Source organism: Dromiciops gliroides, chromosome 1, assembly GCF_019393635.1.
Source record: "Dromiciops gliroides isolate mDroGli1 chromosome 1, mDroGli1.pri, whole genome shotgun sequence".
NCBI classification, from domain to species: domain Eukaryota; kingdom Metazoa; phylum Chordata; class Mammalia; order Microbiotheria; family Microbiotheriidae; genus Dromiciops; species Dromiciops gliroides.
In genome coordinates, this window is record NC_057861.1 from 708561120 (window position 1) to 708588198 (window position 27079).

General features: G+C 42.0%; 1 protein-coding gene across 2 annotated transcripts in view; it reads right to left on the bottom strand.

Moving 5' to 3' along the window:
• Positions 1 to 14172: 14172 nt before the first annotated feature.
• HRH1 (histamine receptor H1) overlaps positions 14173 to 27079 on the bottom strand; it is a 114529-nt gene continuing 101622 nt past the window's right edge. For both annotated transcript variants that reach the window (XM_043975471.1, XM_043975470.1), the window contains exon 3: positions 14173 to 17736. In XM_043975471.1, the coding sequence (XP_043831406.1) occupies positions 16198 to 17697 (1500 nt within the window). In that variant the 5' untranslated portion in view covers positions 17698 to 17736 and the 3' untranslated portion in view covers positions 14173 to 16197. The remainder of the gene's footprint in view (positions 17737 to 27079) is intronic.

Below are 27079 nucleotides of genomic sequence, written 5' to 3' on the forward strand. Positions count from 1 at the left end.
TGAGCTGTGGAAGAAAATATTAAACCACTCCAGGATCTTTGCCAAGAAAACCCCAAATGGGATCACAAAGAGTTGGACATGGCTGAAAAATGAATGAAATAGCTAATAGAATAATAACAGAAAATCTCTGGAGTTAACTGAGCCTGGAGTGTTATGGTCAAAACAGTGTTTTAGGAAAATCATTTTGGCAGCCATGTGTAAGATTGTTTGGATTGGGGAGAGACTTGAGGCAGAGAGATCAATTAGGAACTAATTGTGATAGTCTAGAAGAAAGGTTTTAAAGACCTAAACTAGGGGACTGGCTGTGTGAGTAGAGATAAAGGGACCTGCAGGAGAGAAGTTGCGAAGATAGAAGTGACAAGGTTTGGTAAATAATTGGATATGTGGGTCAAGTGAAAGAAAGGGATCAAGAATGATACTGAGGTTGTGAAGCTGGGTGACTGTAAGGATTATGGTTTTCATGATAGCAATTGGGAAATTCAGAAGAGGAGGACTTTTGTTGGAAGGGAAAGTCTGATTGTTACACATTCTTTGACCTAGCAATACCACTACTAGGTTTGTTTCCCAAAATGATTAGGGAAAAATGAAAAGAACCTATATGTGCTAGAATGTTTATAGTAGCTCTCTTTCTGGTGGCAAAGAAGTAGAAATTTCGAGGATGCCCATCAATCGGGGAATGGTTGAACAAGTTGTGGCATATGATTGTGCTATAAGATACTGTGCTATAAGAAACGATGAGCTTGATGATCTTAGAAAAATATGGATAGACTTTCACAAAGTAATAAAGAGTGAAATGAGCAGAACCAAGAGAGCATTGTATACAGTAACAGCAATATTGGTTGTTTTGTTTTTTGTTTTTTTGTTTGTTTGGGTTTTTTTTTTTGGTGAGGCAATTGGGGTTAAGTGACTTGCCCAGGGTCACACAGCTAGTAATTGTTAAGTGTCTGAGGCCGGATTTGAACTCTGGTCCTCCTGAATTCAGGGCCGGTGCTCTAACCACTGCGCCACCTAGCTGCTCCTAGCAATATTGTTTTAAGAACAACTTTGAGTGACTAAGTCATTTTGACTATTTATAATTTTATAAATTTATAACTTGGGTATTTATTACCCAATTTAACTACAAAGGACCTAGGAAGGAAGGACCTAGAAGGAAGATGCTATCTGCATCCAGGGAAAGAACTGATAAATAGAGTTATGTATAGAATGATTTTACATATATATGTATGTGTGTATGTATGTATGTGTATAATGATAGCCATCTCTACGGTGGGGATCAGGGAGGAGGGAAGAAAGGGGGGAAAAAGAAAACTACACGACAACTTTATTATATATTTTAAAAGAATAGCAAGTTGTATATAGCAGATTTGCAGTTTTGTGGACAATCATCTTTTTTTCCCCCTATTCTACTATGTTATGGAAATGCTTGTTTTATTAAGTTCAGAATATAACAAAACTTTAAGAAATGAAAAAAAATTTCTTGATATCTTTGTTTTTACATTGACTAAGTTTCTCTCTGTATTCTTCCCCTTCCATTCTCTTTAGGGCAGTTCTCAAAAATACTGGGCAAGGGTCAAGAACAAAAAAACCCCTAGCTGTCTCCTTCAACACTAAGTACTCTTTAAGGATCTTTTTCTACAGAAATATCCTTCATCTGTACCCTTTGATATTATCAATTACAACTGATTCCCCTGTTGAGACAGCTTTGTGCTATTTTTTTTAATCATACAGAAATCTTGTTTGACAGATTTTCCTGGACAATGAAAAAACAATCTAATTCCATCTAAATGAAGAATATCAGTATGGATATAGTTGACTTCCTCCAGTAGTGTATCAATTTGTTGGTACAGTAATTGGACAAAAATTACTCATTTAGACAGGTTAATTATAAAGACAATCTGAAAGCCATGATTATTAGGCCCTTTGATTCTGTTTCTCCCTCTCCACCCCTATTGCTACAGAAAGGGGCTGGATGGTATTGAAAACCATCTTCTGTTTTCCTCTAATAGGTAACTATAGCCAAACAATTTGTCATGTCTAGCCAACAGGTGCCAAATATGTTGAGTATTAGACTGGTCCTCGGACAGGACATTATCTGTACCATGACCATATTTAAAGCATCTCCTTCATGGTAGCGCCTACTATAGCTTACTCTGTTGACAATCATTAATAACCCATTGTCCCCTCCTATGCCATGAAGAAGCATCAAAATTGGAATTTTGTAAATTGTTCCTTAAAGGGGCAGCTGGATGGCGCAGTGGATGGAGCGCTGGCCCTGGATTCGGGGGTACCTGAGTTTGGGTCCGGCCTCAGACACTTGACACTTACTGGCTGTGTGACCCTGGGCAAGTCACTTGGCCCCGGTTGCCTCACCAAAAAATAAAAAATTGTTCCTTAAAGGAAAAAAAAAAAAAGAACAAAAAAACCCTTCCTATGAATATGAACTTTTCTGGTCAGTAAATAGGTCCAGGTCCAGGGACAAAAGGAGTCCAGAGATCATTGGGATAAGTAAGATTGACCTCAAGGTCTCCACGTATTCCAGGTCATTGTAATGGGCATGACCAGCAATGTCCTAGAGGAGACAGTAGAGGGGAAAGTTCAGCCTCTTTTGCCATCTGAGTAAAATATAAAATTCTCTGGACAAACTGAATTCTCTGAGAAGTTGTGAGATCACTTAGACCCAGGTACCTGTTGTCCCTTTGACTTACACCTTTGTTCTGGGCCTCTGAGACAAGTTATTTTGGCAATCACCCGAACGACAATGGGTCCCTTATACTTGCATTGATAATGAAGTCCATGGCTACAATGAGGAGCACTCATGTGAACACTAACTTGATGATGCTTACAAATTTAAGCTGTCCCTTGGCTAAGCACTTAATAGGAAACAGAATTTGGGGAAAGCAGAATTATACGAGGAGAGACAGACACACAGACACACAGACACACAGACACACACACACAGAGCCACTAAGGAGGGTGGCCCCCAGGGCTGAGAAGTAGTTGCAGAAGCACATCGTAACAGAGGAGATATTCCCACTTAACAAAGACACAGGGCTAGAATAAGGCACAGAGGAAGCAAGAGTTCCCTTAAGAGATACTTCTGTATACTTGTAGCTTTCCAGGAACCAAGGAAACTGAGACTTGAAGTAGGAGCAACCTGGACTTAATCTCTTCAATAAACAAAAATGGATAATAGGGAGTTAATCCCCAATCAGTCAATCAATGAACATTTATTAAGTACCTGTGCTGTGCCAGGCACTGTTTTAAGTGCTACCCTGAAGGTAAGGAGATCATAAGAGTGAACCTATTTGCCGTTTAGAAATTCAAGTCATCAAGCCCTGATGGAAGGCTGTATGTATGTATGTATGTAGTGTGATAGAGTGCTGGGCCTGGAGTCAGGAAGACATCTTCCTGAGTTTAAATCTGGCTTTAGACACTTACTAGCTGTGTGACCCTGGGCAAGAATTTAGAAAAGCATTTTGGAAGGTATCTCATACTATTCTTGTGGAGATGACAGAGAGATATGGCTTAGATCAATATTGAATTGGGGCTTGTACCTCAGCATTAAGAGTTGTGTAAGCAGGGGACAGCTAGGTGGCGCAGTGGATAAAACACTGGCCCTGGATTCAGAAGGACCTGAGTTCAAATCCGGCCTTAGACACTTGACACTTACTAGCTGTGTGACCCTGGGCAAGTCACTTAACCCTTATTGCCCTGAAAAAAAAAAAAAAAAGAGTTGTGTAAGCTCTGGACAAGTGGTGGTGAGGTAGAGGCCACAGCTTGTATGCAGAGTGCCCTCTGGTGGTCAAAGGTTTACCCGACCCCATAGCTGATTAATAATACAGTGACAGCCAGCTTTCCTTTAGGCTGGAAGAAGCAAGGAAATGAGCTAGATAGATTTAGGTTGTTAATTGTCCCTGCAGCATCACCCATTCCTCATGACCAATCCACACAGAACATGGCTCTTCAATCCATTCTCTCCAGACAAAGGAAGGAAACAGGTTTTATGATTATTATCTCATCTGATCCTCGCAACAACCCTAGGAGGCAAGTGCTATGGTTGTGCTTATTTTTACAGTTGAGGAAATTGAGACAAACAGAAGCCAAGTGATTTGTCCAGGGTCACACAGCTGGTAAGTATCTGAGTTCAGATTTGAACCTCGGTCTTTCTCAATCCAGGTCCAGTGCTCCATCTCTTGTGCCACCTCGTTGGCAGAGAGGACAGCTTAGCCAGGGACCTTCTCATTGTGAAGAGACTCCTGAATTTCGTGTCGCAGTAACCAGCGACAAATAAGAAGAAAATTTCCTCCTATTACTATTTATTTCTTAGCAATGTGGGATTTCAAGCAGAAAGTTTAGTTTTGGCTGGACTTTGTACCAACAATTGACCGCTGAATGCCTCTTGTGCTGTTCCCAAACTATACAATGGAAGGACAAATACACCAGTTGTACTGCCAAAGAAGGAAAAAAAAAGATGGGAGGCTTATTGTGAACATAATGGCAAAATTACTATTTAGTGGCCTCCCGGGGTTCTGAGCATCGTCATGTATTATTTAAAATGGTTTGATGTTCCCTCCCCCAGCACATGCCTTGTGATAACAGGGTGCAGTGAGGAATGGTGAAAAATTGGCTTCAAATCCCAGCTCTGTTTCTCACTACTTCTAGTAGTCTATCCAGCACCTGGGGGGGGGGGGAAGGGCGGGTCTAGCTCACTCCCCCCACCTACTCTACTTTCCTTCAAGTCTGGCCTGCTGGCATTTCCTCAAACTTGATACTCTGGTCCCCATGTCTTTGTACTAAAAGATCCACAGGCCTGGGATGCTCAGCTCCCTCACCTCTGCCTCTGGCCTCTTAGAGTACTGGTGAGTTAGCATATATGCAAGCCTCAGGTATCACAAGCTCCGGTCCACTCTCTCAAGAATGAGGCTATATCTTCCCATTAGGGTACTAGGGTTCCCTGAGGGGATCTTTTCTCTACTGCAATTGGCTCAAGCTAATTGTCTCTGTCTTTGTTCCCCCATTTGTTAGGGGGCCACTTGTGTTCTCCCCATTTGTTTGAAGTAGAAATGGCAAGATTTGGCAACTAATTAGATCTGTGGGTTGTGAGAAAAAGGAATTAAGAACATTATTGAAAGGAATCTGGAATGTTATTGAGATTGTGAACCAGGGGACTGGGAGGGTGGTGGTGCCCCTGACATTAATTAGGAAGTTTAGAAGAAGAGGATTTTAATTGGAGGGGAAGTTTGGACTAGTAGAGGCAGTAACTAACCCTCACTTCTACTAAACAACTTAACATTAACTTTTGTGAAGGGATATTTAACTCAAAGCTAGAGCAAAAACAAACATTTCTCCCCTCAAACCTTTGAATCATATTCCCTCCTACAGCACCTCAGACTCATGGCAGGGTAGGCTCAAGTTAACTAAGTTCCTAAGCACTGATTGCATCAATTTCATGTCCAAAGGCAGAAATAGGGGAGAAATCCGAGCATCCTTCCAAAGATCACCTCTTATTCCTTGAGGCATCATTTCCGAGACGGTTGTAGGACCAAGCCTGAAGTCTGACTTTTGAATTCCTATGCCTTGCTCTCCTTATTTTATGCAACTTCCAAGTTTTAGAGACTCCACTCCCTTTATGGAATACCATGAAGGAAGAGGTTTCGGAGTTATGTCAGAAGGGAATGAGGCAAAGGGGATTCTAATGCTGACTGAGGCCTTTTTAAGACACCGACAGTACCAGCTATAGAAGCAAATGTGATTAGCCAATCTGAACCAGTTACAGAATGCCCATCCATGCTTCACAGTGTCTCCAAGGTGCTTCTCTTACATAACTGTCCTAGAATACATTTTCCCAGGATCTCCATGCAGAAAAGTTATGTCAGCAGACTGATGAGATCAGCTCATGTGCTGGACCCCCATTATATTCCTTCATTTCTCTGACCTCCTTCTCGACTCAGTTCAAATCCCACTTTGCTCTAGGAGCTCTTTCATGGTGCCCCCAGACTGCCTTCCATCTCCTCTGTTTTTATCTTGTACCTACCTAGTTGTATACATGCTATCTTCCCCATTAGAATGTAAGTTTCTTGAGGGCAGGGACTGTGTTTTTGCCTTTACTTGTATCTTCAATGCTTGGCACAGTGCCCGGTACATAATAAGTGCTTAATAAATGCTTATTGCCTCCCTAGTGTGACTTAGAGCAGATTACATAAGAGTTCTTGTCCCTAAAACGAGAGAGCTGGATTAAAGTCCCTTCAGTGGCAGATGAATGATCACCACCAGCAGTTCTAATCTAAAGACGTTCCCTTTTCTCAAAGTACATGGCTTCTTATAGGAAAGCCTCAGCTAATCCTTGGTGTAAAACATCGCACCAGTTCTCATGAGGATGGCCTTCTTGGAGGATGAGCACCATTTAAAGATAAAATCCTAGTAATGCACAAAATTTGAATGGAGCATTTGTTAAGCAACTGCTACTGGCTCCAATGGACTCTGCTGCTGATTTTGGTTGGTTACTAGTGGCTCTCCTGAACTCATCAAGTTACCTCAACACATCTACCTTGGAGTCATCATTCATCTAATATCAGGAAAGAATAAATTTAAGAAAACACAGAGATTCCACATGCTTAGACACATGGTGGTCGAGAGGGAGATGGGGCAGCCCTCTCTCACCTCACTCAGCTATTCAGATAAGTCCCTGCCCCACTAGATGTCAGGAAGGAAAAGGTACCAAAAGATTGGGAAGTTGTTGTTTTTGTATATCCACTCAGTTCTGCCTCAGGACCTTCTCAATCATCTGCTCTCCTGGCTGTGTAGCCAGTTAGAAAACATGCTACCAACGTTCCATAGGCTGGATGGGAACCAGGCAGGGAAATTCTACCTGTGCTCTGAATCACCCATCGGGAAGGGCAAATACAACCTCTAAGGCCTGGGTCCTCTTTGTCCAGTCCCTCCACCACAAAAAGATTCTGCTTCGAAGAATGTAGTGTAAAAAGCATCATGAGGGCAGCTAGGTGGTGCAATGAATAAAGCACCTGTCCTGGATTCAGGAGGACCTGAGCTCAAATCCGGCCCCAAACACTTGACACTTACTAGCTGTGTGACCCTGGGCAAGTCACTTAGCCGAATTGCCCTGCCCCCCCCCAAATGTTCAAGGTGTAGGAGTCAGGAGACCTGGGACCCAAGTCCCAGCTCTGCCCCTCACTCCCTGTGTGTTGTTGGACAAACCTCTTCTCACCCTGAGCCTTAATTTCTTCCACTACAAAATGGAAAGATTGGACTAGCTGCACTCCAAGATACTTTTTGGTTGTTTTTAAAAAATTATTATTCTTTTAAAATTAAAAAAAAATTTTGAACTTAAATACAAAAGAAAAAAGAAAAAAAACACATTGCCATGTACACAGCAGGACTTAGGAGAGGATTCAATATAAAACAATGAATTTCCATTTCAAGAAAACCTATATAATAAATACTGCACATTGTTTTCATATCTGCCCAGCTTTTCTTCGCTTCTTTGCTGGTCTTCTTTTGTTCTCTGCTGTGCACTTTTTACTTTGTTATTTTTCCCCCCTCCCCCTCTCTCACCCTAGAGAAGGATACAATTAAATGTGGATACACACACACACACATATACACATATACATAGATATCTGTACACTTTCCCATATATAGACATAAACACTCATACACATATATGTAAGACTATACTTTGCTTATTTCTTCTCATAATCTGTTTTTCTGAAGGTGGATAGCATCTTCCTTCACAGGTCCAAGTCCTTCTATGCTCATCATCTACTACACCACAGCAATATTCCAACCCAATCACGTCCTAACTGGGATATTGTCCATGAAAGTTTCCCCCCAATTTTCTGCATCCCTTCTTCTTCTTTTTCTGCATCCCTTCTATTCTTGGCTATCTAGGTTTTATTTATACAAGAAAAATTTAATTTAAAATAATTGAAATTATCCATTTTATACTTCATCAAAGCTCTCACCTTATAATATCGTTTAAAGTCTGATATTGTTGAAACTATTTCCTTTACATCTTTTTTCCTGGTTTCTTTGAAGATCCTGACCTTTTGTTCTTCCAAATGAACTTTATTATTTTTCTAACTCAGTCAAATAATTTTTAGTAATTTAATTGGGATGACATTGAGTCCATAGATTAGTTAGGTAAAATTATCATTTAAAAATGATTTTGGCTTTATCTACCCATGAACAATAATTATCACTTCAATTATTTGGATCTGAGTTTATTTGTATAAAAAACATTTTATGTTTATCTTCAAATAGTTCCTGTGTCTGTTTTGGCAGGGATATGCTCAGGTATTTTATACTACCTAGTTATTTTAAATGGTCTAAAACAATATTGAATAATATTCCTGACATATAATGTATTTTCTCTTTTTTTCTCCTTTGATTAAATCTGTTTTAACTTTGTCTGACAGCATGAATACCATTACTGCCCTTTATTTTCTTTTTGTGTGTGTATCTCTCATTTTTATAAAATGTCCTGAAATTCAAATTTGTATTCTGCTACCCTTTTCTGTTTTATGGGTAAGTTCATCCAATTCACATTCTAAGCTATAATTGCTTGTATATTTTCCACCTTCCTATTTTATCTCACTATCCTTCTCACCCTATTTGTACTATCCCTTCTCACTCCTCTGCTTTACTTCTTTTTTTTTTTTTTTTTTTTTTTTTTTGGTGAGGCAATTGGGGTTAAGTGACTTGCCCAGGGTCACACAGCTAGTAAGTGTCAAGTGTCTGAGGCTGGATTTGAACTCAGGTACTCCTGAATTCAGGGCTGGTGCTTTATCCATTGTGCCACCTAGCTGCCCCCTCTCTGCTTTACTTCTACCTGCTACCTTGACCTCCTATTCCTTACTTTACCCTACCCATCCCCATAAGAGTCCCTCCCTTATCCTTTCCCAAGTTCCTATTCCCCTTTAACCCATTCATGATGAGAGTAGTAGAGTTGCTACCTGCCCTCCCCTACTACCTTCTTCTGTATAATTTTTTTCCCTTTGTGCTTCATTTGTATGAAATAATTACTCCTTTTCCTCTTTCCCTACTGAGTTTTATTTTTTTAGAATCACCCCATCATGGTCAAATCAGTTGTGACCTTCAATGCATCTATGCAATTTTGTACCTCTGAGAGCCAGTGAGTCTGGGGTAAAACAGCCACTCTGAGCAGTCCAAAGCTTGGAAAGGGCGGCAGGAATGAAAGTGGCAGAGAAAGAGAAATGACTAGGGCTGGATTCCCTTGGAGGGGAAGTTTTTGTAAGCTGCAGTTCCAAAGATGACCGCACCTTAGGGAGGGCAGCAGTTACCCATCGACGGCTGGAGCCAAAGAAGCAAGTGCAGGGCTTCTGGCTATGTTTCACGGGAGCATCTTTGTGTGGGGCCTCTGACATCAGTTGGCCCCTTCTCTCTTTTCCTCCCTTGACCTCTCTGTGAACTTGACCATTAGGTTTTCTGCCCTGTGCAGAAATCGCCAAGTTCTCCATTTCCCAGAATACAGTATGAGATTAATTTAGACAAGGGTCAAGGCGTTTTCTTTATACTTGTTCCCTCTGCCTGCCTGAGCCCAGGAGCAAGGCCACTGCTCTTGGCTAGGAAAGAATAGCTTGTCAGATGTTCAACCCCCGCCCACTCCCCTCCCCCCCCAACACACAGTGGACTGTTGGAAGCCAAGTGATCTCCCATCTCTGGCCAGTCACCTTTTTACATACGTTCCTATTCCTACTTTGGAGCCCATAACTTCAACTCCTCATTCCCTCAACTCGTCCTCCCCCATATCCAATCTATTGTCCAGTCTTTCCTATTCTACTTTTATGGCTTTTCCTATACATATTCTCTTCTGTCCTGGGACACTGCCACCACCCTATGATAACCTCATTAAGGTACCATTGCAATAGCCTTCTTCTATTTTTGGTTGGGGTCCCGTCTCAAGGCTCTCCTCCCTTCAGTCTACCTTTCCCTTGGCTACCAGAATGATTTTCCTAAGGCACAGGTCTAATTATCTCCAGTGGATCTCCATTACCTCTGTGATCAAATCTATAGTTATGCTGGACTTTTAAAACCCTTTAAAACCTGCCTCCTTCCAACCTTTCTACTCTTTTTTTTTTTTTTTTTGGTGAGGCAATTGGGGTTAAGTGACTTGCTCAGAGTCACACAGCTAGTAAGTGTCAAGGGTCTGAGGCCAGATTTGAACTCAGGTGCTCCTGAATCCAGGGCTAGTGCTATATCCACTTCACCACCTAGCTGCCCCCCAGATATATTTTTTCCTTCAGTAATGATGAATTTGTCTAAGGAAATGCCGGTGCTTTATCCACTGCACCACCTACCTGCCCACCTTTCTAGTCTTTTTTACACCTTACTTCTCTCCACGTATTTTATGATCCAGAACATTGGCCTCCTGGCTGTTTCTCACAGAAGACACTCCATTTTCCTGACTCTCTTAATTTTCACTAGTTATCCCCACCCTCATACCTAGAATTCTTTCCCTCTTCACCCCCTCTTCCTGGCTTCCTTCAAGTCTCAAATAAAATTTCATTATCTGCAAGAAGAATTCCCCATTCCCCCGTCATGCTAGAGCATCATCACCAAATTATCCTGTTTGCATGTTGTTTCCTCAATTCTAATGTAAGCTCTTCAAGAGCAGGGACTATTATTGTTTGTTTGTTTCTGTTTAGAATTTTATTTTTCAAATTACATGTAAAAACAAATTTTGACATCAATTTTTTTTCTTTTTTCTTTTCTTTTTTTTGGCAGGGCAATGAAGGTTAAGTGACTTGTCACGGCTAGTAAGTGTCAAGTGTCTGAGGTCAGATTTGAACTCAGGTCCTCCTGAATCCAGGGCCTGTGCTTTAACCACTGTGCCACCTAGCTGCAACATCAATTTTTTAAAACTTTGTGTTCCAACTTCTTTTCCTCCTTTCCTTCCCACCCCCACCCCCAAGAACTCAAGCAATTCAAGTTATACTGTTTGGTGTTTTTTTTATCCCCAAGGCTTGCCATGGTGTCTGGCACATAGTAACTAGGCAATTAATAAATGCTTTTTAATTTAATCTGAGTAGGCACATCAGAGGCAATTCCATCAAGTGCCCTGCAGCTTGGACCCCAAGATTTGTAACTCTTTGGTGAGCAAAGCCTCCACTCAATGGAACAAAGAATTTCGCCTGAAGGTGCTCATTTCAATTGACCCTTGAAAAACTGAGGAACAGCTGTGAAGGGTTTTTACTCCTCTCTCTCCCAACTGTCTCTATTTGTTTCCTGATGCTAGAAGGCACTTTATATGAGTTTTCTCAATATTCACATAAAAAAACCCCTGTGATTGAGCATAGCTATTTTGTCCCGAATATCTGCATATTTATTCTATACTAAGGAATAGCAATGGAGGACAACAGTGTATAGCTGGAAATTCATGGAATTTAATCAGGCCAGAGATCTTGATCTGTTCAATTTTTTTTCTTCCTTAAGCAAGTACTGTATTAGCAGTATGGTGAAAGGATCTTATAGTAAGCATTTTTATTAATAACTTTTATTAATAAACTCTTAAAACAGGAGAGAGAGAGGATAAGAGGGAGGGAGGGAGAAAGAGACAGAGACAGACAAGAGAGAATAAAAGGGAGGGAGAAAGACAGGGAGAGGAAGAAGGAGAAGGAGAGAGAGAGACAAAGGGAGAGAAAGAGAGAGAGACAAAGAGAGAGAGAGAGAGAGAGAGAGAGAGAGAGAGAGAGAGAGAGAGAGAGAGAGAGAGAGATGAACTAGGAGCAATTATCCTCAGTCCATGAGTGAGCTGTGCTGCAACTAAAGCCAGGTGTCTTAGTGCATTTTTCTTCTTCAGGAGAGGGGTGAGGTAAAAGTGGAAACAAAAGTGAAGGCCATTCTTTTTTGCCTCCAAGGGAAGACCATGGGAAGAGAAATCTATGGTCTATTAAGAAAGAGATCTTTGGGGGCAGCTAGGTGGCACAGTGGGTAGAGCGCCGGCCCTGGAATCAGGAGTACCTGAGTTCAAATCCGGCCTTAAACACTTAACACTTACTAGCTGTGTGACCCTGGGCAAGTCACTTAACCCTCAATTGCCTCACTTAAAAAAAAAAGAATGAGATCTTTCTCTTTCCTATTTGGAAGAAGGAGTGAAAAAAGAGTACCCATATAAACTTGGTCCCCAGCCCACTTGCTGGTTATAGCAGGATACCTACCTGCTGGATACATTTGTAGCCCTTCCTACCTTTCCAATGCCTTACAGAGGTCTTTGCACGCACTAGCTACTTACTTAATAACTGTTGAACAGATGAAAGAGTCTGCAAGTGAATCAGTAAATAAAACAATGACTGAATATATTTATTTTGCATGCTCCTAAGTCCCTGGTAATCCTGGGAATCAGCACTCTGGAGGGAGACAGTTTTGAGGAGACCATTAGTACCCTGGGAAATTGTGTACCACAGCTTCCAAAGCAAGGTGCTGGAGTTCTTAGCCTCCCTCAGTTCTGAGCAGGCAATAGTTGAAGGGGTGGGGATAGACACAAAGTAAACAATAGGAATGAGAGGTTTGGGTTTCTGTTTTTTTTTTAATAAAAAATAATTCATTTTCTAAATGAACTTTACAAATGTAAGCAGACGTAAACCCTGGAGCATTTGGCAGTGCATTTTGGGGTCCCTCAGAAGTACAAGGTAGACTCTGCTAAATATCAATAAATAAATAGGTATTGTAACAGGACAGCTCAAACTTCATATTTAAACTATACACACATTGCGTCCTAAGCACGAACACAAGAGACAAAACACAAAATGTTTGCAGATGACTCCTGTTTTCACTGAGTATATTACATCCTAATGTGAGCTTTCTGGTGAGAAATCCCATCTCCTTGGCAACTTTTTTGGTGGGGGTGGGGCGGGGAGGGGTGTTCTGGCCCTTTGAGATCATCAGTATAGGCAACTCCCACTGTAGAAACCTCATTGCACTGATGCAGATCAGTAAATTGTTTTCTGGGACACCGAAAGGTTAAGTGATTTACGCAGTTGCACACACCCGGTTTGGATCAGAGGTTAGACATGAACCTGGGTTTACCTGACTATCTGGCTGGCTCTCTATCCACTACCCCATTCTGCATCTTGATAGGAACTAAGAAAAATCATAATATCATAGATTCAGAGCTGTAAAGAATTTTGGAGATCATCTAGTTGAATTCCCATCTCCACACCATCTTACAGATGAGAAATCTGAGGCTGTGAGAGGTTAAATGACTTTCCCACAGGCGGCCAGATGATGTAGTGGGTGAACTTCAAGACAAGAAGACCTGAATTCAGATCCCACCTCAGCCAATTACCAGCAGTGTGGTCTTAGTTAAGTCTCCGCTTCAAGCCTCAGTTTCCCCATCTGTAAATTGAGGATAACAATAGTATCTACCTTTCAGGATTGTTTTAAGGATGGCATGAGATTAAATGTAAATTGCTTGGCAGACTTTAAAACACAATATAGATGGTAGCTAGTTATTAAGAGGGAGAATCAGGATTTGAATCTGGATCCTCTGACTCAAAATTCAGCCACTCTAGCACCCTTGCATATAGTCATTGCTTTACTGGAATGATGGACTTAGAGTTGAATCTACATTCTACTGCTTATTACCTGTATGACTTTGGACAAATCATTTAGCTCTCTGAACCTAGTTTTCCTCATCTGTAAAATGATGGGGTTGAGTTAGATGAGCAAGGTCCCTTTCAGCTTTAAATCTACAATTCTATGTTTCTTTGTGTGAGGCCTTGCTCCAAAGCCATCTCTTAGCTCCAGGCTCTGGCTGCCCCCCATGCCTAGAAGACTTTCCCTCCTCCTCTCTTCCTCCTGGATTCCCTGGTTTCCTTTTTTTTTTTTTTTTTTAGGCAATGGGGGTTAAGTGACTTACCCAGGGTCACACAGCTAGTAAGTGTCAAGTGTCTGAGGCCGGATTTGAACCCAGGTACTCCTGAATCCAGGGCCGGTGCTTTAACCAGTGCGCCATCTAGCTGCCCCCTCAAGGTACTCTTTTTTGTTTTTGTTTTTTATTTATTTTTTAGTGAGGCAATTGGGGTTAAGTGACTTGCCCAGGGTCACACAGCTAGTAAGTGTCAAGTGTCTGAGGCCGGATTTGAACCCAGGTACTCCTGAATCCAGGGCCGGTGCTTTAACCCCTGCGCCACCTAGCTGCCCCCCCCCCCATTTCCTTTTAAGTTCTGGCTAAAATCCCACCATCTACAGGAAGCCTTTTCCCCTCCCTATTCATTCTAGTGCCTTCCCTCTGTGGATAAACTCCTATGTATCCTGTATACAGCTTGTTTTTATATAGTTATTTGCATGCTATCTTCCATATTAGATTGAGAGCAGGGATTGTCATATGCCTTTCTTTGAATCCTCAGCACTTAGCACAGTGCCTGGCACATGGCAGACATTTAATAATGCTCATTGGCTCTCTCACTGACTGAATATAGTATAATATGATAGGGTGGTTTTTTTTTTAAACCAATGGAATAGAAATAATATGCTCAGGGGCAGCTAGTTGGCACAGTGGATAAAGCACTGGCCCTGGATTCAGGAGGACCTGAGTTCAAATGTGACCTCAGACACTTGACACTTACTAGCTGTGTGACCCTGGGCAAGTCACTTAACCCTCATTGACCTGAGGAAAAAAAAAAGAAAGAAAGAAAAAGAAAAAATGCGCTCGAGGAGATTGTTGTCCCTGTTAAAGTAGTCTCCTTCGGAGGTCACACACCTATTGCAGTGAGACTACCATTGTTCACTATATTGTGGGGACTCATCTGGAATGCCCTAGTGAATTCACAGTACTTTGGGATCCCTTCAAGGGTAACAAATCTTCATTCCTTGAGAATCAGGGTGGAAAAGTAGACAGCATGCTAGATTTTGAGGTCAAGAAGACTGGGGTTCAAATTCTGCTTCTGACATTTACAATTGCATGACCCTGGGTAAGTCACTTAACCTCAGTTTCCTTATGTGTAAAAGGGAATAATAATAATTTTAGTACCTTTCTCAAAGAAGTGTTGTGAGATAGCATGAGTAAAGGCTTTGTTACCTTTAAAAGGCTAAAGAACCACCAATTATTCTTATTATCCTTAGATGGTCAATTTTGTTTTTTTTTGGGGGGGGCAATGAGGGTTAAGTGACTTGCCCAGGGTCATACAGCTAGAAGTGTCAAGTGTCTGAGGCCAGATTTGAATTTAGGTCCTCCTGAATCCAGGGCCGGTGTTTGATTTTCTTTTTGGAAACTGCCAAAATTTCAATTTTGGAACCAAGTTGGGTAATCCTGGTATTTTATGTAGGGAGGGAGTGAGTGTGGGGTAAGAGGACTGAAAGCTCTGTATGATGTTAAAATAACACCACGCATTTTAAAAAGATTTTTGGCATAGCTTGTAAACTAGTTAAAGAGGATTATACATTTTGAGCTAGAAGGGATCTTGGAGGTCATCCAGCAACTCCCCAAGGGCCCTCCCTAAATTGTCTGAGCAATCACAGCCTCTCGAGCACATATGTGTTGCCTCCCCAGGTGAAGCGACAGCTCTCATGCAGCTATACAAGTTCCAGCATGTTGGTGTTAACTAACACTCAGTGTGGTTAGATCCCAGTCACACTGTGAGCCTGTCTTTTGTTTGTTTGTTTGTTTGTTTTTGCGGGGCAGTGGGGGTTAAGTGACTTGCCCAGGGTCACACAGCTAGTGTCAAGTGTCTGAAGCTGGATTTGAACTCAGGTCCTCCTGATTCCAGGGCCGGTGCTTTATCCACTGCGCCACCTAGCTGCCCCCGTGAGCCTGTCTTTATACATCTTGGGCTTCCTCTAAGGTTCTGACCATCTCTCCACTTGAGTTTGAGGCCACAGAAACAAAGGCATTACATCTACCTCCCAAATATCTGATCTACAGTCAAAACCCTGGAATTCCTCAGACGCCCTGGAGAGGTCAGGAGCCAGGCTCTGGCTCAGCTTGAAACACTGTGAACTTTTAAATTGGCTTTCAATTCCACCCCAATTCCATTTCAACCAGCCATTGGTACCACCTCCAATGAGGAAGAGGGGATTTTCAAGATTTCTAGCCACGTGTCTCTTCTTGAATCCTTGGAAAGTTTGGGTACTTTGGAAATCCAAGCAGTCCCTTTGTACTCATTTATTTCTTCCTTCAACATCATTTTCATCTGTATACTCCACCCCTGAAGTTTCCCTTTAGGAGCGGATATGGAAAATCTTTTTGAAAGCCTTCTTGAAGTTCTCATTGCACAGGGGGTAAATGAGGGGGTTCAGGGTAGAGTTGATGTAGCCCAGCCACATGGTGAACATCTGGACGTGGTCATTGCAGCATGTTGTGCAATAAGCAATGACCATGAAAAAGATAAAGTATGGGATCCAGCAGAGAATAAAGGCCGCCATGATGCAGCCAAGCTGTTTGGCGGCTTTCCGCTCCCGGCTCATATGCAAACCCTTTATGTACTGCCTAGAATGGGAGCGGAATCTCTTCCAGGTGAATGTCAGGTAATCCAGGCCAAAGGTTGTTTTGGTCTTGGCTTGGTCTCCAGCAGACAGGTCTGTGGCTGATTCAGTGATAGCATTGGGGTCTACTGGTTGGGAGGGTGCCTCAGTAAATATGGTCTCCTCAGATGTCTCACTGGCATATTGAGTGGCCGGGGACAGTTCCTTGGAGTCTGGTTGGTTCTGTTGGATGGACATGTATCTTCCAGCCTCCTCCATCCGAGGCTGAGTCTGCACAATTTCAATAGGGAAGTAGTGGTCCTTGACCATCACTTCCTCATCCTCTTGTTCAAAACCTCGAGGGATTTTCTTCTCTGGGGGCAACTCTTTTTCTGGGTCCTGGGCCTTCATGGGGATGCTGTTATTAATGTGATAATAGGTGCCTTCTGGCTTCCTTTTCAACAGCTCCAGGTTGGCATCTTTCCCCTGCTTTGGGAGGCAGATCTTATGCTTTTTGTGACTCATGTTGCCATCTGAGAAAGATGGGAAGGACCCGTTGATGAATTCTCGGTGCTGGCAATGCTGTCGGACAGCCCTGTAAATCTTGGAATAGAACCAGAGCATTAGCAAGGTAGGCAGGTAGAAGTTGATGATGGCGGTCATCACCTTGAACCAAGTGACATTGTAGAAGTCTGTCTCACACTTGTCCCCAGTGGCAGTGGGTTTATCATATGCCTTGCTCTCATTGTTATTTGGCCAAAAGCTTCTCCATCCCAGAATAGGGATGATCCACAGGGAGGCCAGGAACCAGGTGACCAAGATGGTGACTAACGCTCTGGTCTTGGTGCGATACCGTAGGTACTTGAGGGGCTGTTGGACAGAGCGGTAGCGGTCAATGCACAGAATAAAGACACTAAAGATGGAAGCGGTGCTGGCCACGTAGTCCATGGAGAGCCAGAAAAGGCAGAGGGGCCGGTCTAGGGACCTAAAGAGATACACAATATTCAAGGGCATGACAGCTGCGCCCACAATCAGATCAGCTACAGAGAGGCTGACAATGTAGAGATTTCCCACAGTGTGCAGTTTCTTCTCTGTCCTCACTGCGTAGAGCACCAGGAGGTTGAGCCCCACTGTGACCAGGGAGATGCTGCTCAGGACCACCACCAAAGGCACCAAATGGGGCTTATTAGCTTCAATTGTCCTGTTGACCTCACACATGATTCCTTCTTGGAGACAGGAGGAGGTGGCAGGAGTCATCGGGCACTAGAGGAAGCTCTTGCTTCTTCTGGTGACTCCCTGGAAGGAGACAGAGAGTGATTTCAGTAAGTGCTTTGATACATGTTTACAGTATGGTACAGCCGAAGTGTGAAGATTTCCAACTGTCCCCATGTGCTTTATTATTTATTTATTTGCAGGGCAATGAGGGTTCAGTGACTTGCCCAGGGTCACACAGCTAGTAAGTGTCAAGTGTCTGAGGTTGGATTTGAACTCAGATCCTCCTGAATCCAGGGCCAGTGCTCTGTCCACTGTGCCACCTAGCTGGCCCTGCCGTGGTCTTTAAAAAAATAGTTCCCCAATCTAGATTTCTTCTAGTTTTAAAATGCTGATTTTATGATTTTATGATTCTGGTTTTCCTCTTACCTCTCTGATTACCCTCTAGCTGGCTTCTCTGCTGTCTTAATGTTGTCTTTCTACCCCTGAATGTGGGCATATCACAAGGTGTAATTGCTGCCTATGCTCACTATGCTATGGAATTAATATAGTCTCATGACTGCAACTTTCATGCAGGGGTCTTCTAAATTTACCCTTTAAACCCTAATTTTTCTCCATAGTTCCTGAGCAGTCGTCTGACCAATCCATCCAACCACAGTCTCAAGGATAAGATTTGGGACCCATTCAGCAGGCAACCTTGCCTCATACTTTACTAAAAAACCAGGCTACCAGTTGTCAGCTCTCTCTCTCTCTCTCTCTCTCTCTCTCTCTCTCTCTCTCTCTCTCTCTCTCTCTCTCTCTCTTCTTCTTCTTCTTCTTCTTCTTCTTCTTCTTCTTCTCTCTATCTCTCCTCCCCTTTCTCCCTCTACTTCTTCCTCCCTTCCTCTCTCCCTCCTCCCTCTCCCCATTCAAAACATTTTCCAATTCACAAGCATTCTATTTTTCTCCTTCCTTCTGCCCCTCCCAACAAGGAATAAAAGAAAAACAAAACTCTTGTAAAAATATGTACATTCAAATAAAACAAATTCCCACATTGGTCACATTCCCCTCCCCACCAAAAAAATGTACATTTCATTCTGCATCTTGAGTCCATCACCTCTCTCTGTCAGGAGGGAGGAAGCATATGAGTTCTTTGTTTTCCCCAATTCTAGCCTCAAATCTAAATGTAATTTCTCATTTTTGGCTCCTTTGCTTCAGTCCTTGAGGAAGAGGTGGGCCTTTTCCTTGCCAAGGCCAGCTCCTCCACTTATACCCTTGATCCCATCCCTTTCTGTCTCTTCCAGGAACTTACCCCTTGAATCCTGTGTTGTCTCTTCTTATTTTTCAATCTCTCCTTTTCCATTGGTTGGTTCCTTTCTTGCTGACTCCAAATATGCTCACAACTTCCCTAACCTTAAAAAGCTTTCACTTCATCTTACCACTGCTTCAAATTATCGTCCTGTATCTCTCCTTCCTTTTATAGCCAACCCTCTAGAAAAAGCTATATATTGATCCTTATCACCTCTTCTTTCTTACCTTCTGTTATTCCTCAATCCCTTTCAGCTAAGATTCCATTTCCACCAATCAATTGCTTTTCCTCAGAGGAAGGTTCACAGAGGCAATGTGGCACAGTACAAAGTGTCCTGGATTTGAAGTCACAGGACCTGGGTTCAAATTCTGGCTCTGTGACTTACTGGCTGGTGTGACTGATTGCAAGTCACTTGGCCTCCTTGCAGGACCTCAGTTCATCTCTAAAATGATGAAGTTGGGCTAGATGGCCCATGAGGTGTTTCCCAGCTTTAAACATTATTCTATTAAGAGCAATTTTAAAAATCGCTAAATCCACTGGCCTTTTTTTTTTTTTTTTGGTGGGGCAATGAGGGTTAAGTGACTTGCCTAGGGTCTCACAGCTAGTAAGTGGCAAGTGTCTGAAGCTGGATTTGAACTCAGGTCCTTCTGAATCCAGGGCCAGTGCTTTATCCACTGCACCACCTAGCTGCCCCCCACTGGCCTTTTCTTAATTCTCATCCATCTTAACTTTTTCTTAGCGTCTCTGACACTGCTGATGACTCCCTCCTCTGAGATATCTTCTCTCCCTGGGTTTTGCTGACACTACTCTCTTGGTTTGACCAATCCCCAGGCTAATTTGTCAGATCATCCAGAAATTTGCAAAGCTTGGAAAATCCAAAGGAATGAAGTCCTGATGGTGGGATCTGAGAACCCCCCAGGAATGAGGAGATACCTCTGTACACAGAAGTCTGTTCAGAGTCCCTCACGTTATTTCTGGCCAGATATGAGGATGGATATATGCTGCCTCCATAAATCTGATGACCAAAAGGTTCTTTTCCTCACTACTGTGTGAGCTTGTACATGTCATATAACAACAATTGTAATAACTGGTAGTCTGTACTTCAAGGTTTGCAAAGTGCTTTAAAAATAACTCATTTTATCCTCATCACAACCCTGGAAGGCAGATGTTGTTATTGTTCCCATTTTATAGATAAGGCAACTAAGGAAGACAGAGGTTGCCCAGAGTTACACACCTAGCAAGTAGGCATCTGGGGCATGTGTGTTAGGCTGTGTGTAATGCTGCCTGAGGTCTTGGGACTATCCGCTGATGGCTCTGTATCCCAAGGTCAGTAACTTTTGGTGTCTTTCTTTAACAATTCTACTCTCCCAGAGGTAGCAGGACCCTGGTAATGTTTCACTAAGGGGGAAAAACCCAAGAACAAGAATAATAACTCCCTTAAAGGCTTACAAAGGGCTTTGGTTTCTGCCATAGCCCTGTGAGGTCCAGTTATTATTCTCTCCATTTTACAGTTGGGGAAACTGGGGCTGAGAGGGCTTAAGTAATTTGCCAACAGTCAGAGAGCTGCCTGGAATGCTGTCCCTCACTTATTCCTTATAGGCACTGAGAGGCAAAATTGGATTTGAGTTCAAATCCAGCCCCAGAAATAATATTTGAAGAGCTATCAAGGGGACATTATACAGAAGAGGGGGAATTCAGACAGACAGCCTCCCCTTGAATGCCTATAGTGACAGTTAATGATATTTCTCTGGTATGCTAATTCTATTTTTGACAGCTCTAATTGCAAGTATGAGTTCTTTATATTTAGCTGAAATCTGCCTTCACTGTAACTTCTAGACATGGTCTACACCCCCTTTCATATGATAGCTCTTCAAATATTTGAAAACTGTTATCATCATACCCCTAATTCTTTATTAGGCTGAATATCCCTAGTTCCTTTATAGGACATAATAAATTAGGCTCAGATGAGGTTCACATTTTCCATTCCAGACTAGTTTGCCCTTCTCCTTCATTTATTTTTTATTATGGCATTCTGTTATTAAATCAACAGGGATGCTGACTCTCTAGGGTAATAATAAAGCGACCCCTCCTTCTTTTTCATTGTCTTCATTCAAGAACTGGCTTCCTTCTAGTCCTGGCTAAAATCCCACCTTCTTCAAGAAGCCTTTCCTGAAACCCCCTGAATTCTGGTGCCTTCCCTCTCTCAATTATCTCCAATTCATCCCATTTGTATCTTGTTTGTGCACAGTTGTTTGCATATTGTCTGCCCCATTAGACTGTGAGCCCCCTGAGGGTAGGGACTGTCTTTTGTCATTCTTCAAAGCTTATACAGTGCCTGGCACATAGTGGGAGCTTAATAAATGCTAGTTAACTGACTGGCCAAACTGACTAATGGAGTGGTAGCTTGTATCCACTGGAATAAACATTGACTTCGCATTTGCCTTGAGTGTGCTATGGACGGGGAGTTAGGAGAACTGGGCTCTTGTTCTAGTTTTATCGCTTATTATCTGCATCACCATGGGCATTTCTCTGTTTCCTCATTTGTTAAATGGGTCTGTGCATCTATCCTGTCTACCTCACATGGTTGTTGTGAAATTCAGCTTCATTCATGGATACCAGCTTTGAAATCAGTAAAGGTCTTATATGGACATACGGGATGGTGATAAAGAAAGAGAATGATGATAATAAAGATTGCCAGAGAACAGGGATTGTAGCCTTTGTAGGAAGAATTCCTGCCTCTATGGTCATTCTAGGGAAAAGATGTCCAAGGCACGTGGAGGTGAGAAGCAGGTGTTTTCTGCCTGAGTGACCTCTTTCAGCTTCTTGAGGGCAAGGATGATGAACCTTGGAAGGTCACCATCATTATTGACTGTCTTGAGCAATAAAGAGAACAAGCACCTTTTTGGTGATGCTTCTTCTCCAAAAGTTTGTACGTTCTGCAGAGTATAGCTGCTTGTGTGATTTGTCAGCTCTTTGCTGCCAGCCAACTCAAGGGTCTGGTGTCCCAGGGGGAAAACCCAGACCTCACACAAAGAAGATTGCTGAAGCTTTAGCCAGAGCACTTCTGGGATGGGGCTATGTGACTCACCTTCAGTACATCTGTCTTAGCCCCTGAGCTCCCAGGACAAAGGGCCAGTGGTTAGCTAACCACCTGGAGGTGAGGCCCTTGCTTCCAACAAGGGGGTCATGTGGATTTTGGTGTTAGGAATTCAAACAAGCAAAACAGAAAAAAAACAGCAAAGAGGGAGGGAATAGGCAAAGTAAACAGGGAAGAGAGAAGATAGGACAGGAAAGTTACTCGGGTTTATTCACCTGGAATTCCAGATCACTAAACCCTCTAGAAAGGTAATGGGGATAGAGAAGGTAACAAGCCATGGCAGTGCCAATATGTCATCTCTGATTAAGAGAACTTGTAGGTCATCTAGTCTAACCCTTTAATTTTACATGTATGGGAACAGAAATGTGAATCTGCACAGGGAGGAAGAGGCAGAGTCAAGATTTGAACCCAGGTCCTTGACTAAAAATCTGGCATGTTCTAATATTCTATTGTCTCCAGAAGAGTAACAGAAATGACAAGCTCAAATGCTGCCTTTTTCAGGAAAGTTTCCACAATTTCCTTCCACTCCTGACCAGATGTTATTTTTTTCCTCCTTTGAACCTTCATAATATGATGTTCCTCTCCTATCACATTCTGCCTTTTATTATAATTATTTGTGGACTTGTGTTATCTTCCCAATGAAACTATTACATTTTTGTTTGTTTTGTTTTGTTTTGTTTTTGGTGGGGAAATGAGGGTTAAGTGACTTGCCCAGGGTCATACAGCTAGTAAGTGTCAAGTGTCTGATGCCGGATTTGAACTCAGGTGCTTCGGAATCCACGGCTGGTGCTTTATCCATTGTGCCACCTAGCTGCCCCCAAACTATTACTATCTTGAGGACAAGTATTATTCATATTTGTACTTTGCACAGGACCTGCCATGCAGGAGCCAATCAGTAAATGTCAAAGATTAATTAATCAATCAATCAGTAGTTGTCAAGCACCTACTATGTGCCAGGCACAGCACTAAGCACTGGGGTCACAAAAAGAGACAAAAGACAGTCCCTGCCCTCTGGGAGCTTACCATCTAATGAGAGAGACAATATACAAAATATTTACAAAGCGAATTGTAAACAGGATAAATAGGAAATAATTAATAGAGGAAAGGCAATGGGATTAAGACAGGTTAGACAAAGCTTCCTGTAAAAGATGGGATTTTAGTTGAGATTTAAAGGAATCCAGGGAGGTCAGTCGTTGAAGCAGAGGAAAGAGTGTTCCAGGCATAGGACCCAGCCAGAGATATGGAGTGTCTTGTTTTTGGAATAGACAGGAGACCGAAGTCACTGGATCAAAGATTGTGGTTTGGGGAATAAGGTATAAGAAGACTAGAAAGAAAGAAAGGGGATAGGTTATGAAGGGCTTTGAATGCCAAATAGGATTTTGTATTAGATTCTGGAGCCAATAGGGAGCCACTGGAGTATTTCGAGTGTGTATGTGTGGTTGATGTGTGACATAATGGGACATGCATTGCATTAGATGGTGTATAGTGTGGTATATTCTGACAGTTGCTGGTTCACTTAGTTAATTCACTAATCTTATGTCATCACTAACATCAACAACAATACCAATTCCCATTTATACGTATTATCTGTTTCCTGTCTCTGGGACTCTATGTCTATTTGTCAAAACGAAGGGGCTGGATTAGAGGATCCATTTCCAGCTCTAACTCCTCTAATCCTAGAGAGTGCTTTGAAGTTTACAAAGCACTTTCCTCATGCCAGCCCATGGAGATTTAGGAGGTACAAGTGTCATTCTTCATTTTATAGGTGAGAAAACTGACTCAGAGAGGATAAGTATCACATAGGTAAAATGTTAATGGTGGCAGGGGAAATGTAATCTGGTCTTGTGGCTAGAAAGACCATAATTCATTCTACTATACCATACTATACATTTGCCATAGTAGGATTCCGTACTAGACATTGAGCAGGAGTAGGGCACAAAAATAGTTGGTGACTATTTAAAAAAAAAATTGTTTAGTTATTCAGTTATATCCAACTCTTTATAACCCCATGGACCATAGCATGCCAGTCCCTTTTATTCCCCACTATCTCCCAAAGTCTGTCCAAGATCATCTTCATTGTTTCCATGACACTATCTAGTTATCTCATCCTCTGCCATCCCCTTTTCCTTTAATTCTTCCCAACATCAGGGTTTTTTTCCCCAACAAGTCCTGTCTTCTCATAATGTGACCAAAGTATTTAAGCTTCAGATTCAGCATTTGACCTTCCAGTGAATGACCTGAGAGTGTTGTTGCGAGAAAAAAAATGGACTTAGCAATCAGATTTTCACTTGCTTCATCTCAGTTCTGCCATGTGGGGTTGAGAAGAATAAATCTAATCACTCTTTCACACAATGGTGTTCACAATGTTCGAATGCTTGAATTGAAGATAGTTATTACCTGCTCCAAAAGCCTTCTCTTCCCCAGATTAAACATCCTTAGTTCCATCAACTATCTTCATAATGCTTGGTTTCCAACTCTTTCTCCAATTCTTTCTTTGGACCAATGTCAGTTTTTGTTTTTGTTTTTGAATTGACCAACTGATTATAGACCTTTATCAATCATCATGGCTCACCTTTCTTTAGTACATACATTATATTTAACAACTCTCTGAAGTAAGTGGAGCAACTATTCCCATTTTACAAATGGAGAAACTGAGTCTCTGAGACATAGGGTCTGGGACTTGATCCCAGGCCTTCTGAGTTTATGCCAATCCCTTCCTCAGAGTCACCTATGACTCTTTCCTTTCCCTCACCCCAATAGCCAATCAGTTGCCAAATCCTATTGATTCTATTCCTACTCTCTTTTTTCTTTTCTTTTAAAAATTCTGAACCTAACAAACATCAATAAATGTGATCATTTCCACAAACAAAGACAAAGAAGACTGTATATATGAAACTAGGAGTCTCTAGTACGTACACGTTTCTTAAAGGCATGTGTAAAATTTAACATGGTGGTGACAACACCATCCTACTTATCTGTGTCCCCTTCTGAACTTCCTTCTAATCTCTTCTGTGTATTTTTATCAAAGGACCACATCTCTTGAACTGGAGCCTCTCCCTGCTTCTTTCTATTCGCATTGCCTAGTCCAGGCCCTCAATACCTCTTGCCTAGAGTATTGTAATGGCCTTGTCTAGCTTATTTCTGTAATCTATCCTTGATGTAGCTTCTAAAATAATGTGTCTCATGAACAGGCCTGACCATGCTATTTCCCCTGCTCTGAAGCTTTGAGGGGGTTCCCATTGCCCATGAGATAACAAACCAGCTCCTTAGCTTGCCGCTTAAGGACCACCACGATTTACTTCTCTGACACATTTAATGCACCTTAGGTTTTTGCCTAACTGGAGCTGGCTGTTCCCTGATCTCATCCTGACCTCCCCTGACCTTTCTGCCTCTGCACAGATTGTCTCTCATGTCTGGAAAGAGCTCTTTCCAGATTGCCATCTCTTGAAAATTCTTTCTCTTCCTTCAAGGCCCAGCTCAGGTATTCCCTCATCTAAGAAACCTTCTTGGATTCCAACCCCACTCTGCAACTAAAAGTCCTCTCTCCCTCCTCCATGCATAGAGAATTTTGTCTTTATTATATTCTTTGCCCTTATCACATTCTAGCTCATGCCTAATTGAATAGATATGAGGTATATGAGGTCTGACCATCACCCTTATTAGATATAAACCCTCTGGAAGAATGGGGCCTGGGTTATTTTTCCAATTTTGTAATCCCAGTGCCTAGAAAAGGGTCTTCTTAGGTATAGCAAGTGCTTCCTGCTTACTTGTTGATTTGAATTCTGGTTCTGATAGTCTGTGTCTCAGACTATGAACTCTAATGGGGCAACTTCAGGCACCATGATCTAAAAAAGGATATTTGCTTATCTGTGTATAGGCTATATCCTGCAAGTAGAATATAAACTTAATGAGGGCAGGGGGTGTTTGTTTCTTTGGTCTTTGTGTCCTCAGGGTTTAGCACAGTGCTTTGCCCATAGGCGTCACTTAAATCTTTGGACAAAGGGATATTTCCTAATATTCTGTAATCCTGCTATGTGAGTTACCACATTCACACAGGTGCTTCTGAATAAGATTGGGTCTAGTTTCTTTGTATATCAAGAGCCCAGGGCTTTGGTTATGAGGGAGGGGAGGAGGGAACAATCATTTATTCAGCACCTACTATGTGCCAAGCACTGTGCTAAGTGCTTTATAGATACTGTCTTATTTAATCCTCATGAGGTGTTCTTCCCTCACCTTATTGGAACTCACTGAGGGTTTTTCCTCTCGACAAATCTTTCTCGACATTAAAAAAAAAATTCCTGTTTTTCTCCATATATATTCTTTTCTATTTTGTAAAAGTTTAGCTATTTTTCCACTATGAGAACTTACTAAAATGCTCATTCATTAGAAATGATGATTTAAACAGTGCTGTGAAATCCTAGGAGATGCACCATGAATGTTGAATAAATGAATGAATAATAAATGCCATTAGGTTCTACTAATTTTAGTTAAAAATTTCAAGTAGCTACTGGGATTTTGCAGTTACACGTGGGAAGCCACTTCTTTTCTTGCAAAAACAATCAATTTGACATTAAGAATATCTACTGGGGGGGGCAGCTAGGTGGCACAGTGGATAGAGCACCGGCCCTGGAGTCAGGAGTACCTGAGTTCAAATCTGGCCTCAGACACTTAACACTTACTAGCTGTGTGACCCTGGGCAAGTCACTTAACCCCAATTGCCTCACTAAAAAAAAAAAAAAGAATATATACTGGGAAATGACTACACTTTGCATATGTCTTTGTCAAGGGTCTCCTGTTTTTGACTCTTCCCTCCCTTCTGATCCTTGATGCTAACTGAGACCTGTTCCCAACCTTTTGCAGATGGCTACTGCAGTGACTGAATTCAGACTTAGTGGGCTCAGTGTCTTTCTGGGATTATAAAATTTAGAGTTGGGGGCAGCTTTGAAGTTAGTGTGGTAGAAAGAACACAGGATTCAAGAATCAGGAGGTTTGGATCATATTCCCATACATTTTATTCCATATATATGTATATGTATATATGT